We start from the raw sequence: 18,018 nt of genomic DNA, 5'->3' as shown, positions 1-18,018 counted from the left end.
CTCCTCTGCTAGATAAACTTAGCTCCTGCAGGTAATATCTCAGAGCCAAGGGCTGCAGGATACTAGGGTCTTGGACATCATCCTGCTTATGACCCTTATTTTTCAGACGAGGATCAAAGGGGTAAAACGACTTGCTTAAGATTCAATGGCAAGTGAATAATTTTCTTGTACTTCCCAAACTCAACTTTTTGTTTACATCATGATTTGTCCTTAAGCTCCACTTCAGGGAGCAAAAAACAACCCCACCCTTAAAGGAGGCAGACATGCTCATTCTCAAGGTCATCTTCTCTGGGTCAGGTTCAGTTCAAGTGATTAATGTAGCTTCATCACTTTTAGAGCTGAACACCTCTCCTAAAAGAAGAATTAAATTTGCTTGGAAGCCTGAACTGTCTTCCTAACACAAGACAGCAAGCACTATCTCTACTAAAATTCCCCTTCTAAAAGCCTCTGCAAGCATGACCAGGATCACCAAGCCTCAGTGAAACACTGGTGGCGTGGGAGTTGCAGAGTGGCCAGCTTCCGTTTGTCTCACTGGAAGAGGAGAAAGTCATTCTATCACAAAATTCCATAGGCACAAGCCGGCCCAGAACACGTCCCTTGAGTCTTTCCCGTGTCAGAGCCCCTCAACATGCTGGGATCAAAGCCCATGGACTCACCTTCATCTGTTTGGGGCCATCAGCCTCAAATAACAGCTCATTCTCGTCACTGTAATAAAACAGAGAGGTTGCTCAATTATATCTCCTGGACAAGATTAGCTTGTCTTCCCAGTTGATAATCTTCATCATCAATGCATGTGTGCTAAGTTGCTTCAGTTGTGTCTGACTCTTTGTGATCCTGTGGACTGTAGACCACCAGGCTCCTCTGTCCATGGGATTCTCCAGGCAAGAATACTGGAGTATTGCCACGCCCTCGTCCAGGGCATCTTCTGGATCCAGGGATCAAACCCATGTCTGCTGTGTCTCCTGCATTGCAGGCAGATTCTTTACCCACTGAGCCACATGGGAAGCTGGGCAATAGGAAACTGCAAACAACGTGTTCCTGAGGGCTGCCTGAAGCAGGCAGTTGCCATGGTAATATACATGGGACAGCACAGGAGGAGGGCGGGTACCCATTGCTCTCTGAGCTCTCTGTTGTATCCTGAGACCTAACTTCCAGCCCGGTGAAAATCTGAGCTTTCCTTCTCAGTTAAGCCAAATCTGCCAAGGGATCCCCTGGATTGTTCACTTGGAATCTTTCTTTCCTGTTTCCATACACAGGAAGCCCCTGAAGCAGCATCTGGGTGGCCTAGGGGTGCCATGGCTGGACTTGCAGTGGGACATCAGTCCTTAAACCAGGTTGACTTGGAACCCTGCTTGCCATTGTAAGAGGCAGTTTGGGAGATGAATCTGGTCTCTAACCGCATGTAAAAATCCACTCTTGAGAGGAAAGCCCTGCTCACACAAGTGGTATCAATTTTCCCACTTACCTGTAGTAAGCCATCATTTCGTTGATGGGTTCAGGTACAGTTGCCATGGCTGCTTCAGAAACCTGTGCAAAGAGGAGAAAAATGAGTGACAATTTGCCATGCCAGTTCCCATGAGGACTGCCTTCTTTACATGTGAATTGCCCTCAGCATCTTGTACCTGGCAGGCAGGCAAAGAAGCCATTTTCGAATGAATGAGTGAATGCATGAAAATCATCCTTTGGGTTTAGAGTAAGTGAAAGTCACTCAGCTGTGTCTGACTCTTCGCAATTCTCCAGGCCAGGATACTGGAATAGGTAGCCTTTCCCTTCTCCAGGGGATCTTCCCAACCCAGGGGTCGAGCCCAGGTCTCCTGTATTGCAGGTAGATTCTTTACCAGCTGAGCCACAGGGGTCCAGAGTAAAGCATTTGCTAAACCAAACCCAAACCAGGAGCGGATCTCTTAGGTGATTTGGGGCAGAGGTAGGGTCCCGAGCTCTCAGATGCCAGCTGCTAGATAAGTGGTATTAATTCCCCTATTATTTTGCAAGTTATGGCATTATAACACAACTGGCAGTTTTGCAGAAAGCCCAGCTGTCAGGCAGAGAGGGAAGAGAAGAGAGAGGGAGGAAGACAGAAAAAAGAGAGAGAGACTCCTTTAAGACCTAGTCAGAAGGAAGAATTAAAGTGGTACCTGGGCAATGAAGGTTGGCTGGAGAGAATAGAATCCCCGAGTGGCTTGCTGTGCCTCCAAGCAGGTATACTGTCTGCTGGTTTCTCCTACACTGCTTTATGGCCTTCAAAAGCAGAAGTGGAGAGCTGAGAGATTTCCCCTTTGGTTAACTGATTTCACAACCAAGTTTAAAAAAAAAAAAAAAAAAAGGGAATTGATGGTAAATTCTGGGAGAGAAATAATTCTCCAGTTCTTGGGAGAGAAAGTGGTAGCAAACCGTGACACATTCTTGCAAATGTGTCATTATGCAAATATATGTTTTTCTGATGATGTCAAACAAAAATAGTGGGTTTTCCTAGATTAGAAGGATGTTTTAATTTTGGATCTCTGGGGACAAAGTGGAGGACACACAGAGGCACACACACGAAAATGCTCCCTCACTCACTCCTTTTACTTAAGTTTAGGAAACTTCTCACTTGGAGATGGATAACTGAGCAGAGGGAAGTGACAGTAACCCTGCGAATTCCGAACCCATCATGCTGTTTTCTACCTTGGAGGCTCTGGGTCAATTACTGAAGCCTCTGGGGAGACATCTGATCTTGCTAGGACAAGGCAGGGAAAACACCGTTGTGCAGGGGTGCAGGCTTCAGATGGAGCTGGGGGAACCTTGGAGACAAGCTCATCCAACCCATTCTGACCAGGTGCTGGTATCCTAGCCGATTGCATATGGAATCGACATCAATATTTGATGGACAGTGAAACAAGCCTGGATTGAGAACCTGTTTGAAAGACTGTGAATAAATTTCATAATCACATTCCCTTTTTAAAATGCAGAGATGTTGGGGTCTTTTCTGGAGGTCCAGTGATTAAGACTCTGCACTTCCACTGCAGCGGGGTTAGGTTCGATCCTTGATTGGGGAACTAAGATCCCGCATGCCTCATGGTGGAGCTGCATAAAAACTGCAGAGATGGTTTTTGCCTAACAGAATTTTTTTTTTCTGTTAAGTCTGAAAAGCAAAAAATTTCAAAATAAGAATATTCAGCTGAGACTATATCTGTTGGTAGCTCCAAGAGTTGTTAGACATTAGACCTTTTTTTCCTCTAGCTTTATTACAATGCAGTTTACATTAATATTGTATAAGTTTAAGGTGTTCAACAGGGGCTTCCCCGATGGCTCAGAGGAAAAGAATGTGCCTGCAATTCAGGAGATGCAGGAGATGTAGTTTCGATCCCTGGATTGGGAAGATCCCCTGGAGAAGGAAATGGTAACTCACTCCAGTATTCTTGCCTGGAAAATTTCATGGACAGAAGAGTCTGGTGAGGTATAGACCACAGGGTTGCAAAGAGTCAGACATGACTGAGCGACTAAGTACAGCACAAGGTATACAAGTTGATGATTTTATATCATATGTGTGTATATATATGTATATATATATATATACATATAGCAAAAAGTTTAATCATTCATAAACGTATACATATATACAAATATACATATGTACTATATGTGTGTACATATATATACATATATAATACACATAGTGTTGAGAACATTTATGATTTACTTTCTTAGCAAATTTCAGCTATATTATACAGTGCAGTGCAGTGTTAATTGCTCAGTCGTGTAACCCTATGGTCTGTAGCCCACCAGGCTCCTCTGTCCATGGGATTTCCCAGGCAAGAATACCGGAGTGGGTTGCCATTCCTTTCTGCATTCCTTTCTGGGTAGGGATCTTCCCTACCTCCAGGGATGGAACCCAGGTGATCCCACATTGCAGGTGGATTCTTTACCACCTGAACCACCAGGGAAGTCCACAAGATATGTAATACAGTACAGTTCATAATGATCGCTATACTGTACTTTAGATTCCCAGAACTTAGCTATCTTAAAACTGAAAGCATCATACATACTCTTTGACCAACATCTCTCATTTATCTCATCTAGCCCTTGGCAACTGCTATTCTTTTCTCTGTTCCTGTGAGCTTTGCTTTTATTTCTTTTTTAAGATTCCATGTATAGGTGGGATCTATAGCTTTTGTATTTCTCTGACGTATTTCACTTCGCATAATGCCCCTCAAGTTCATCTGTGTTGTCACAAAGGTAGGATTTTCTTCTTTTATTTTTTATGGCTAAATAATAATCTTTTATATACATGTTATATATCTCTAAATTGAGATATATATCTTTGTAACAATAGTCTGAAATCAGAAAGTGTGATATCTTCAGCTTTGTTGTTTTTAAGATTGTTTTGGCTATTCAATGTCTTTGGTGATTCCATACAAATTTTTGAGTTGTTTTCTATTTCTGTGAAATATGCTGTTGGAATTTTGATGGGAATTGTGGTGAATTTATAGATGGCTTTAGGTAGTATGGACAACCTAGAGGGGTGTGATGGGGATGGAGGTGGGAGGGACATTCAAGAGGAAGGGGACATATGTATACCTATGGCTGATTCATGTTGATGTATAGCAGAAACCATCAAAATACTGTAAAGTAATTATCCTCTAATTAAAAATAAAATGCATTTAAAAAATATTAGTTATCCTAGTCCAAAACATGGGATATCTTTCCCTTTACTCATGTCTTTGATTTCTTTCATCAGTGTGTTATAATTTTCAGTGTACCTGTCTTTTCGCCTTCTTAGAAATTTATTTCTAAGTATTTTGTTGCTTCTTATGCTTTGTAAATGGCACTGTTTTCTTTATTTCTCTTTTAGGTATTTTGTTATAAGGGTACAGAAATGCACCAGACTTTGTTTAACTCAGACACCAGAAGCATGCCTGCCTGGGTATTGCCCCAGGGTAGCCCTGGAAGAATGAATGAATAAATAATCAGGTCAAAACTGGTGTGTGGAGTCTAGGAACGATGCCTTCTCTACCCTCTTTGTCACCTATATTATAGCACATTTAAAAAATAATTTTATTATGTATTTATTTTTGGTTGTGTTGGATCTTCATTGCTGTACATGGGCTTTCTCTAGCTTTGGCGGGCAGGGCCTATTCTCTAGATTTGGTGCACAGGCTTCTCTTGTTGCAGAGCTCAGGCTCTAGGGAATTCAGGCTTAAGTAGTTGAAGCACACTGGCTCAGTAGTTGCAGTTCCCAGGCTCTAGAGCACAGGTTCAATAGTTGTGGCTCACGGATTCAGTTGCTCCATGTCATTTGGATCTTCCCGGATCAGGGATTGAACCTGTGTCTTCTTCAGTGGCAGGCAAAATTACCACCGAGCCACCAGGGAAACCCCATAGCACTTATAGCACTGAATCAGAACCTGGCTCACTTACCAGGTTCCCTTAGGAGCTTGTGAACTTTTAGAGCCAGGACAAGCACACTGTGTGATGTGCAAGTTCTGGCAGTAAAACTTTGCCGCAACAATGCAGGAGACATGGGTTTGATCCCCTGGAGAAGGAAATGGCAACCCATTCCAGTATTCTTCCCTGGAAAATCCCATGGACAGAGGAGTCTGGAGGGGTACAGTCCTTGGGGTCACAAAAGAGTGAGACATGACTTAGTGACTAAACAACAATCACAATAAATCTTGATATCAGGAAGGTAGATGCAAGAAGCCCATCTTCGGGATGTTGTATGTTCCACATGGAATCTAAAAGTTGCAACCTGTTCAGTACATCCATTTGTTGTGGGTTTGGGGATCTGTAGTCATCTCCTAAGTCTAAGCCCTCATAAAACTGGAGGTCTGGTTCTGCAGACTCTGTTTTGCCATCACAGGATCCACTCTGGAAATGAACCCTTGATCCTCAAGTCTCATTGAAAGAACTACCACCTTCCTCAGACTCTTTGTGCTGGGGACCTGGTGGTCTGGTAGCTCTGTGGGTTCTCCTGACAGAGAATCAGAATTGGTGATGTGATTAGAAGCCAAGTGAAGGAAGATGAAAGCCCGCAGCAGTAAGAGAAGTAGGCAAGGGACTCAAGCACCATTTCTGAATGAATCCGTTCTGTTTCTGGGATTTGAGATAGAGGTCAGGAATGAAACTACTTCTCCATCTTCTTCATCCACCAGTATCCAGAGTGCATGAGCCCTCATTCTTTCTGCTCAAGGGAAATTTTGGAGCCATGGGGCAATGCCCCTTGATGTAGTAATCGCTACAGTTCTGCCCTGTCTCATCCCGGCCCTGTGGCCTGGACACAAAATCTGGCAGCATTCTGTCCATCTCAGGAAGTGAAACTTCTTATTGTGTCAAGCACACAGATTGCACAATGCCTGTATTAAAAACTGTCTTTCCAAGGGGACGACTCAGGCCCCAGGACTTCCTTCCGGTCCCCAATAAGCAGAAAACGTCTCATTACAGATGTAGTTGCACAGAGGGAGGGCCTGGAAGAGTGATGACGATGGGGATGGAGATGCAGACAACCCGGGAATGGACCAAGCAGAAGTGGGAGATTGGCAATCCTGGATGTCATAGGGAGCTTCAGCTTTTGGGGGATTCTTCAGCTGTTGAGTCACCCAAGCTCTTCTCAGCTCAAAGTTGCCTACTACTCTGCTGAGTCATTCCTTTGAGACAGGACCCTGGCCTTACTCAGAGCAGCGTGTGCCTTGGTACCATCCTATGCCTCATCTTGGGCATCTAGCGTCTCTTATTAAGGTTGGTCTCACCCAAATGGTCTTCACTCAGTTTGAACAAGAAGACAGGAAAAATAATCATGGGTTAGTTCTTATATCGTCTTGATACATGTAGTGATGTCTGCTCTATGTTGGAGGCCATGACCAACCTTACCATCTTCCCCAAGTCCCTTCTCATCCTCAGCATTGACTTCCTAACATTTTTCCTAAGAGTCTGTCATTTTCCTTCCATTATTTCTGTAGGTCTTTCTGTTATCCGAAAGTGTAAACAATGTCCTATATAGCCACACCTGTCACCTTGGATACATGACTCCTTTTCCTTCTGCACTGGGTATTATTTGGGATTGGGAAGTCTGATTTTTAGGTTTGAGACCTCTGTTCTTTTCAGAGCAACATCTTAGTTGGGTCTGCTTCCTGCCCCCTTGAACCCAAGTACTCAGAGAGGGGACAGACTCCAGGAATGCTCCATCTTTTCTCCACATCTAGAACAAGGAGGGCTTAGCTATTTAAGCAGGAGGCTCAATTCAGTGAGGTATATGGTCTCCAGTGGACTCTTCCTATAGGATGAGATCTTTTTTCACCTCTGAGAACCCAGTGAAAACTTGCCCTTCCTTTAGATCTAGCAGAAAAACCATGGGTAGGTGAGATGGATACCAAGAACTTTGTGTTCTATATCTCTTTGCACACATAATGGGTATAGGAGAGCTGGCCATAAACATACCATCAGTGACTCTGATACAACTTATCCCAAGGGTCTAGAAACATTCTGTAGAAAGAGCCAGGTAGCAAGTATTTTAGGCTTTGTTCACAACTCAACTCCACCATTGTGAGAAAGCAGCCATGGGTAATATGTAAACAGATGGGCTTAACTGGGTATGGCCTATAGACTGAAGGATGCGTGTCCCTGTCATATACCATTGTATTACACCATTTTTATTGTATGCAGATTTAGAGATGATACTTTAAAAAAAGCTGTCCTTTCTTATACAACTCAAGGTCCAAAAAACCAAACAACTGGATTAAAATGTGGGCAGAAGAACTAAACAGATATTTTTCCAAAGAGGGAATACAGATAGCCAACAGGCAACACACCTAGTCATCAGAGAAATGTAAATCAAAGCCACAGTGAGATATCACCTCACATAGGTCAGAATGGTATCACCACTGAGAAAACAAATAACAAATGTTGGCAATGATAGGGAGAAACGGGGACACTTTTACCACATTATTGGTGGGAATGTAAATTGGTTTAGCCACTACGGAAAACAGTGTGGTTTCTTAAAAAACTAAAAATAAAACTGCCATATGACCCAGCAATTACATTCTTGGACATATATCTGAAAAGAACAAAACACTAATTTGAAAAGATACACAGCCTCAGTAATTCGAAATGAACACAGCCTCAGTGTTCATTAGCTGCATTATTTACAGTTGCCAAGATGTGGAAGCAACCTAAGGGTCCATCAGCAGATGAATGGATACTGAAGATATGGTGCGTGTACACAATGGAATATTGCTCAGTCGTAAAAAGAACGAAATTTTGCCATTTGCAACAACATGCATGGATTTGGAGGGTATTATGCTCTTAGTACGTGAACTGTGAACTTCCAGATGTTCAAGTTGGATTTAGAAAAGGCAGAGGAACCAGAGATCAAATTGCCAACATCTGCTGGATCATTGAAAAAGCAAGAGAGTTCCAGAAAAACATCTACTTCTGCTTTATTGACTATGCCAAAGCCTTTGACTGTGTGGATCACAACAAACTGTGGAAAATTCTGAAAGAGATGGGAATACCAGACTACCTGACCTGCCTCTTGAGAAACCTGTATGCAGGTCAGGAAGCAACAGTTAGAACTGGACATGGAACAACAGACTGGTTCCAAATAGGAAAAGGAGTACGTCAAGGCTGTATATTGTCACCCTGCTTATTTAACTTATATGCAGAGTACATCATGAAAAACGCTGGGCTGGATGAAGCACCAGCTGGAATCAAGATTGCAGAAATACCAATTGGATATTGGGAGAAATATCAGTAACCTCAGACATGTAGATGACACCATTATGGCAGAAAGTGAAGAAAAACTAAAGAGCCTCTTGATGAAAGTGAAAGAGGAGAGTGAAAAAGTTGGCTTAAAGTTCAACATTCAGAAAACTAAGATCATGGCATCCGGTCCCATCACTTCATGGCAAATTAGATGGGGAAACAGTGGCTGACTATTTTTTTGGGCTCCAAAATCACTGCAGATGGTGATTGCAGCCATGAGATTAAAAGACGCTTACTCCTTGGAAGGAAAGTTATGACCAACCTAGATAGCATATTAAAAAGCAGAGACATTACTTTGCCAACAAAGGTTGGTCTAGTCAAGACTATGGTTTTTCTAGTAGTCATGTATGGATGTGAGAGTTGGACTATAAAGAAAGCTGAGCACTGAAGAATTGGTGCTTTTGAACTGTGGTGTTGGAGAAGACTCTTGAGGGTCCCTTGGACTGCAAGGAGATCCAACCAGTCCATCCTAAAGGAGATCAGTCCTGGGTGTTCATTGGAAGGACTGATGTTGAAGCTAAGACTCCAATAATTTGGCCACCTCATGCGAAGAGTTGACTCACTGGAAAAGACCCTGATGCTGGGAAAGATTGAGGGCAGGTGGAGAAGGGGACGACAGAGGATGAGATGGTTGCATGGCATCACCTACTCAATGGACATGAGTTTGAATAAACTCCGGGAGTTGGTGATGGACGGGGAGGCCTGGCATGCTGCAGTCCATGGGGTCACAGAGTCGGACACGACTGAGCAACTGAAATGAACTGAACTGAATGCTTAGTGAAATAAGTCAGATAGAGAAAGGCAAATACTGTTTACAATCAATTAAATGTGGAATCTGGGACTTCCTGGGTGGCCGAGTAATTAAGATTCCACACTTCCACAGCAGAGGGCATGGGTTTGATCCCTGGCCAATAAACTAAGATCACGCATGATGCATGGTGTGGCCAAAAAAAAAAAAAAAAGCAAACTAGTGAATGTAGCAAAAAAGAAGTGGACTCTCAGATATAGAGAACAAAATAATGGTTACCAGTGAGGAGAGACGAAGGCGGAGGGGACAGTATAAGGGTGGGGAAGTAAGAGGTACAGACTATTAGATATAAAATATGCTACAAAGATATATTGTACAATACAGGGAATATAGCCAATATTTTATAAATAACCATAAATGGAGTTATTATTTTCATTTAGTTACTCAGTCATGTCTGACTCTTTTGCCATCCCATGAACTATAGACCACCAGGCTCCTCTGTCCATGGGATTCTCCAGGCAAGAATACTGGAGTGGGTTGCCATTTCCTCCTCCAGGGGATCTTGCTGACCCAGGGATCAAACCCGAGTCTCCCACATCACAGGTGGCTTCTTTACCACTGAGCCACCAGAGAAGCTCATAAAAGGAGTACAACCTACAAAAATTGTGACAGTCTATTGTACACATGTAACATATAATATTGTATAGCAACTATAACTCAAAAATAAAAAGTCAATGCAAAAAAAAGGGGGAAAAAAAGCTTTCTTTTATTGGGCACCTACAGAGGATGAGGTGGTTGGATGGCATCACCAACTCGATGGACATAAGTTTGAGTAAGCTCCGGGAGCTGGTGATGGACAGGGAAGCTTGGCGTGCTGCAGTCCATGGGGTTGCAAAGAGTTGGACACAACTGAGCGACTGAACTGAACTGAACTGAAGTACCAGGCACCTTTATCTCATTATCTTATTTAGTCTTCACTATTTACCTTTGAACTTTAAGGTAAACAGTACCGATCCATTTCACCTGTGGGGAAACTAAGGCTAACAGAAGTAATTTATCTAAGACCAAACAACTAGCAAGTGTTGAAATCATGACTCAGATATGGGTTTGCTGAACCCAAACCAGATCCTTTTTTTTTTTTTTTTTTAAATCTCTTAATTTATTGTCGTGAACACTTCTTGCCCCATTCCTGTGATGTCCATGGTGTCCATCTTTCCGCTCCTTTCTCAATAATTCAGTTATATTCCAAAGGATGTCGCCCTGGCAGATTGCGTGTTTGCCCCTAAGTGTTTCTACACTGGCCTAGTAGGGTTAGGGTGGACTCTTCCCTCCTTTTCCCACCTGTGACAAGTTGTGTGAGTTTGAGTCTTTCTCCTTCTCTCAGGGCACCACAGGGACTTTCCAGCTGGGTTCTCAGTTCTCTCTCTTCCCTTTTCTGAGTATCTTCCTTATTCCTCTTCACTTTCTTACCTGCTCTGGCCGCTGTGTTGCCTGATCTCCTCTGTTCTATCCTTTTTCCTTAAGACTTTGCTATAGCACTGTCAAAACAATCCTTTTAGGGTTTCTACCCCCAGAATCTTACACCTTTAAAAAAAAAATGATGCTAAAAAATACATCTCTCCTAAAATCTGTGATAAAATGCATCTCTCCTAAACTCTCTGTTGTGTATTCTACCCGCTGGTTGTTACATAATCAAAGGCAATTTGGCCACTTCCTTCTATGGCTTACTTAATTTCACTTCTTGACTCATTTTCTCCGAATTGGCTAGAACTGAGTTTTCTATTTTCTGGGAGAGGAAGTTCTCAGCAAGGTCACTCAGGATTTATTGGGTGTACTGGTTAAGTCTAGTAACCCAAACTCTGGGTGATTATCTCCCCTAATTACTGAACGAGGATGTCTGATTGTGTAAAGGTGTTATAACAATTCTGCTCAAATTTCAATACAGTGGATAGATATTACAGAATTCACCAACCTCTGACTTGGAGTTTCTTTCTTGCCCTAATATTAGAAGGCTAGAAAATCAATACCTCCCTTTAAAGCATCAGTGGAACCGTCACATAGAACCCGTTTTTCAAATTAGGTTTTTATAGAGTGATGTTTGACATGATAGTTCTGGAAATGATCAAAGTTAATTGATGATGTGCACAGGCAGAAAGTTATATGCTAGAACTAGTCCCAATATCCTTGGGACTTCCCTGGCAGTCCAGTGGTTAAGAATCTGCCTTCCAATGCAGGGTATGTGGGTATGATCCCTGGTCCGGGAGCTAAGATTCCATGTGCCTCGCAGTTAGTGAGCCTGCACACCACAACTGGAGAACCCACATGTGACAACTAAGAACCAATACAGCCAAACATAAATGAATAAATTAAAAAAAACTCCAATACCTTTCTTGGGCTTTTTGTTAATACATGTGTGTGTTAAGTCGCTTCAGTCGTGTCTGACTCTTTGCAACCCTGTGGACTGTAGCCTGCCAGGCTCCTCTGTCCATGGAATTCTCCAGACAAGAATACTGGAGTGGGTTGCCATTCCCTTCTCTAGGGGATCTTCCTGACACAGGGATTGAACCTGTGTCTCTTACATCTCCTTCCTTGGCAGATGGGTTCTTTACCGCTAGCACCAACTAGGAAGCCCTTTGTTAATATATATGCTCATTTTAAGATTTTCAAGTAATTCAAAAATATTTAGAATTAAAAGAGGAAGCTCTCTACTCCCCTTCCCCACTTCCTCTCTCACTGGAAAAGGCATTCAATCAGAAAGTATCCCAGTTCCTAGAAAGGGTCTTTCTTGAGTGCTTCCTAAATGCCTGGGGTCTGTAGATTTCTCTTCATCCCCATACCTCACTACCGTTCAAGTCTTCCTTCTCACCTAGGTTATTTCAATCATGTCCTAATTGGTTCACTTGCTGCCATGGAAATTCCATCCATCCATTCCCCACATACCAGCCACAGAGATCACAAAACAAATCTGGGACCCAAGCCCTTGTATCAGTCCTGTCATTGGCTTCCCATCCCCTTTGTGGATGAGCCCTCCTAAGCAGGGCAGACAAGTCCCATCATGGAGTCTTCCGCTTTCCTCTCTGAGCCCACGCTTCAGCCCTCCCAAACTATTTGCAGTCCCTTGAATGTGGTGACCTTTCTGGGCTTTGGTACGACCTGTTCTTTCTGGCCTGAAACCTGCTTCTCCTATTTGGGGTTTGGCCAAACCCTAGTCCTTAAGGCTCATGCTTTGCCTCCTCCATGACAAGTCTCTTCCCAAGTTGGGTGGTGGGTACCCTTCTTACCTATGATGTGCCTCTAACACCCTCTGCAGGCCTCCTTCATTGTGTTTTATTTGCTTGTCTCCATTACTATTTTTTCTTTTTATTATTGGAGTATAATTGCTTTTGGAGCTTCCCTGGTGACTCAGATGGTAAAGAATCTGCCTGCAATGCAGGTTTGATCCCTGGGTTGGGAAGATCTCCTGGAGAAGGGAAAGGCAACCCACTCTAGTATTCTTGCCTGGAGAATCCCATGGACAGAAGAGCCTGGGGGGTTACAGTCCATGAGGTTGCAAAAAGTTGGGCACAACTGAGTGACTAACACATGCATAATTGCTTTACTGTGTTCTTTAGTTTCTGTTGTACAATGAAGTGAGTCAGCTATATGTCTACATATCCCCTCCCTCTTGGACCTATCTCACCCTGTCCCCCTCACCCCATCCCTCTAGGTCATCACAGAGCACTGAGCTAAGCTCCCTGTGCTATAGAGCGGCTTCCCACTAGCTATCTATTTTACACATGGTAGTGTATATATATCAATCCTACTCTCCTAGTTCATCCCATCCTCTGTTTTTCCCCCATGTCCATATGTCTGTTCTCTACATCTGTATCTCTATTTCTGCTTTACAAATAAGGTCATCTATACCATTTTTTCCTATGGGCTTCCCAGGTGACGCTAGGGTAAAGAACCTGCTTGTCAATGCAGGAGACATAAGAGACATGGGTTCGATCCCTGGATCGGGGAGATCCCCTGAAGGAAGGCATGGCAACCAACTACAGTTTTCTTGCCTGGAGAATCCCATGGACAGAAGAGCCTGGCTGGTTATGGTTCATAGGTTTGCAAAGAATTGGACACAGCTGAAGCAACTTAGCATGCACATACCATTTTTTGTAGATTCTACATATATGTGTTAACATACTGTATTTTTTTCTTTCTGACTTCACCGTATATGACAAACTCTAAGGTCATCCACATCTATACAAATGACTCAGTTTCCTTCCTTTTTATGGCCAAGTAATATTCCATTGCACATATGTACCACATCTTTTCTATCCATTCATCTATTGACGGACATTTCAGTTCAGTTCAGTTGCTCAGTCATGTCCAACTCTTTGCGACCCCATGGACTGCAGCACATCAGGCTCCCCTGTCCATCACCAACTCCTGGAATTTGCTCAAACTCATGTCCATTGAGTCGGTGATGCCATCCATTTAGTTCCTTACTATAAATGTACCTGTTGCAGGCTTGGGATTATTACAGCTTTGACCTCTGTGCCTGGCACGTAATGGTGCTCCATAAATGTTGGTTGACCAAATGTATGAAAGTCAGGAGTGATCACACCATGCCACTCTCATTGCTTCCATCTTATGCTAGCTTCCTCTAATGGGGAAGAGTTTCCTTAGAAAAGAATCTCCTTGCATGAAAAGCAGAGATTCATCAGAAGTACAATGTCCATCCCAGAATGAACTCTTCAGCAACAAATAGGCCCCTCCAGACTCTTAGAGCGGGAGAGTGGTTCTGGGCCCAGTCAGGGGTGTTACCCTCTGGGAGAAGCTCAGCTCCTGCCATGAAGGCACAGTGTACACCTTACTGCTTGGTCTTGTGTCAGAGCAGGGCCCACCTGCTTCTCTGGGGAACTCTGACCCTTTTATGAAGTTAGTTTTGGGACAGGCAGGTAATGGGAGCTCCCCCCATAACCACAAACAGGTGATCTGGGTCTCACCAGAAATACCCTGGAGGCAAATTTCTGGAAAGATGCTCCAATTTCTCCAACAGGGCAATTTTGAAGTGTTTCTTGAGGGCTTTTCAAATTCCTCTGAAAATGCAGGAATTCTAGGAAGATGAAGTCAGAGCTGATGACAGGTTGGGGTGAGAAAGTTTAGGTCAGGTCAGGTAAGGTAATGTCCATCATTCATTCAACACACCAGGTACCAGTTTGATGTGTGTTTGTGTGTGTATGTGTGTATGCACAGAGGAAGCGTAACACAACTAAACGAGACATGATGGCTGTCCTCAGGGAGTTTTTGCAAACGTCCATAATTTAAGATGGAATATGGCAGTGCTGGGACAGATATAAAACATCATGAAGCTGTCGTCTCCTTTTCCTCTCCACACTCAGGGACACAGCCAGGCCACAGGAGGGAGAGAAACATGTTCCAGCTCTCTGTGGGCTGCATATGCTCCAGACTGCATGCTGGGCTGCTTTTGGGGGACTTGTGGACTTTGGTGGGAAGGGTCATTTAGTGCAGGGCAGGGCTGAGGACCCGAGAATGCCAGGAAAGGAGTGGGGTGAGCATCCCCTCACTCTGGACAAGAGACTGTGAGGAAGAGCAGCGCTGGCCTTGGCTATATGGTGTCTGGAGAAACTACAAAAGTCTTCAGGTCCTACTCTATAGCACAGGGCATTCTGCTCAATGTTATGTGGCAGCCTGGATGGAAGGGGAGTCTGGGGGACAATGGATATAAGTATATGTATGTCTGAATCCCTTTGCTGTCCACCTGAAATTAACACAACATTGTTAATTGGCTGTACCCCAATGCAAAATTTGTTGTTGTGGTTCAGTCACTCAGTTGTGTCCTACTCTTTATGATCCCATGGACTGCAGCATGCCAGGCTTCTCTGACCTTCACTGTCTCCCAGAGTTGTTCAAACTCATATCCACTGAGTCAACGATGCCATCTAACCATGTCATCCTTTGTCACACCCTTCTCCTCCTGCCCTCAATCTTTCGAGCATCAGGGTCTTTTCCAATGAGTCAGCTCATCGCATCAGGTAGCCAAAGCATTGGAGCTTCAGCTGCAGCATCAGTCCTTCCAATGAATATTCAGGGTAGATTTCCTTTAGGATGGACTGGTTTTGGATCTGCTGTTTACTGACAATCGAAACTGGTTGTATTCTCATTGTGTCCCCAGGCCAGGGTATGTGATGAACAATTGTTGTTCAATTGGGGATTGATCAGACCATCCTTCGCAAGTTCTGGATGGCTGATTCTCTCTGGATTCTGTTTAGGTCTTACTCCTCCTTCTCCAAAGGATGCAGGCCCTGGAAAGTTAGTGTCATTCAATTCAGTGCCTCTGGGTGGGCGGCTCATGTCCCTCGGTCCTGCCAGGGAGATTGTACTACTTTAGCTGATGGGGCAAGTTTCCCTGCCTCTCTCAGTTCCTCATGGGAGTTCCTTCTAAAATTGCTTGCTCAGTCCAGAGAGTGACCTTACCCAATAGGGTCCTACTTCACAGGGGCTTAAGGCACTGTGATGTCCTGATCAGACGTCTCCTCCTGAGCTCCCCAGGGCAGCCGATGGCCGAGGGACCAGCCTGGCCCAGGGTCCAGCCCAGATCCAGCAAAGCACAGACTCCCATTCAGGTACCCAACTTCCGGCTCGAGGTCCTCCCACCCATGCTGTATGTTCAGATGGAGAGAGCATGAGGTGCTCCACTGTGCCCCCGGGAAACCCCAGGACTCTGAAATCTCAGTGTCAGCCAAGGCCATGTTCTTCACACAGTTCCTGCCACTTGAAATCAGTCCCCTGCTTGTTGTCTTTTTTTTTAATTTAATTAATTTATTTTTGGCTGCGCTGGATCTTCATTGCTGCCCGAGGGCTTTCTCTCATTGCAGAGGTGGGTGGACTTCTTGCAGGCTCTAGGGCATGTGGGCTCAGTAGCTGTGGCACATGGGCTCAATCGCTCTGAGGCATGTGGGATCTTCCAGGATCAGGGATCAAACCTGTGTCTCCTGCATAAGCAGGTGGCTTCTTTACCTTGAGACCACCAGGGAAGCCCTGCCTATTGTCTTTTCTATAAATGACGTTGTTGACAAGCGGACTAGGCTGGTGTGAGTGGAGATGGAGGGAAAAGGGAATACATTCTCAATGTTTCCTCTGAATCCACAGCGGTCAGGTTGGCTGAGCACATGTGGTTTTGTCAGACCACTTAGCTCTTATGTTGTCTTGTAAATACCCAGCTCTCAGGAGTTGGCTGGTTTCTGTGAATTCCAGCAAGTTCTTTAACTCTTTCTTTCCAGAGGGTGATTTCCTAGGAGACATTATTTTAAAGTATCAAGAGTACGACTGGATTCACCTCAGGCTCCTGTTGTCACAGGACAGGGAGATTTCCTCTGACTTCTTTTAAGTTCTAAGTCATGAGAAAGCAAGCCTACAAACAAGCAAACAAACTCGTCACATGGATACCCAGAACTGAACCTTTTAACTTAATCTCCCCAGGTGACAGCGTCCTTCTTGGTTACTAGGGAACCGCTTTGGGTGTGATGGTTTGGGGACATAGCTGACCCTCCCCACCAGTCTGTAAGTTCCTAGGGGGCCATGACAAAATTGTCCACCTCGCCTTCTCCTGTGACACCTTGCTTAGGGCAGGCACTCAGTGAACCGGCTGAGTTAACACTGAATAAAGGATTCCAGGAGGCACTCAATCAGTGAGCTGAAAAGACCAAGGAGGGCATCAGATACAGTGTTGCCCTCCTTGTCCTGCCTGCAGATGTCATTCCCTTCATAATGAGAAGTTGTCCCTTCCTTGTGAGAGTGACCTCATTTCCACCGCTGCCACTGAATCTCTGACTGTAGCGATAATCCAACAGGGACTGTTGGTTGTGAGTGAGCGCTGTGCTGTGCTTAGTCGCTCCGGTCGTGTCTGACTCTTTGCGATCCTGTACCCCACCAGGCTCCCCTGTCCATGGGATTCTCCAGGCAAGAATACTGGAGTGGGTTGCCATGCCCTCCTCCAGGGGATCTTCCTGACCCTGGGATCGAACTCACATCTCTTAAGTCTCCTGCTTTGGCAGGCGGGTTCTTTATCACTAGCACCACCTGGGAAGCCATGTGAGTGAGTATGTATGCTTTAAGACTGGAAAATGCTAACTGGCAACAGTGACTCCTAAAGAGCTCACTTGACCTGGGGCTGCAGTGAACTTGGGGAATCCTGTTCCCCGGTGCGCATCACTGCTCCTTTGTCTCATGAGTTCCCTGAGACTTCTGACTGAATGGAACCCCAAGTGGGCTTACGGCGCAGGGGTTTCCTGAGGTTTCCCACATCCCTCATAATTTATCCTCCTCCCTTCCCAAAGGTTATCATTACCTTCCATGTAGTATTTTCAGTACTGCTGGGAATACAAAGATGGATTAAAGATGGTTTAATCAAGGAACACGGGCTTCCCTGGTGGCTCAGCGGTGAAGAATCTGCTTCCAATGCAGGGAACCTAGGTTCGATCTCTAGGTTGGGAAGACTCCCCTGGAAAAGGTCGCAAAGAGTTGGACACAGCTGA

At 44.4% G+C, this 18,018-nt stretch overlaps 1 protein-coding gene across 2 annotated transcripts in view; it reads right to left on the bottom strand.

Moving 5' to 3' along the window:
• The window catches only part of IL1B (interleukin 1 beta), a 36,808-nt gene that overhangs the window by 6,944 nt on the left and 11,846 nt on the right, over positions 1–18,018 (bottom strand). For both annotated transcript variants that reach the window (XM_043468801.1, XM_043468802.1), the window contains exons 2-4: positions 2,136–2,238; positions 1,466–1,527; positions 657–705 (exon numbers count right to left, since the gene is read on the bottom strand). In XM_043468801.1, the coding sequence (XP_043324736.1) occupies positions 657–705; positions 1,466–1,512 (96 nt within the window). In that variant the 5' untranslated portion in view covers positions 1,513–1,527; positions 2,136–2,238. The remainder of the gene's footprint in view (positions 1–656; positions 706–1,465; positions 1,528–2,135; positions 2,239–18,018) is intronic.

The sequence above is a fragment of the Cervus canadensis genome, chromosome 5, assembly GCF_019320065.1.
Source record: "Cervus canadensis isolate Bull #8, Minnesota chromosome 5, ASM1932006v1, whole genome shotgun sequence".
In the NCBI taxonomy this organism is placed as follows: Eukaryota; Metazoa; Chordata; class Mammalia; order Artiodactyla; family Cervidae; genus Cervus; species Cervus canadensis.
The sequence above is the reverse complement of the archived record's forward strand: the minus strand, read 5'-3'. Positions and strand labels throughout refer to the sequence as shown.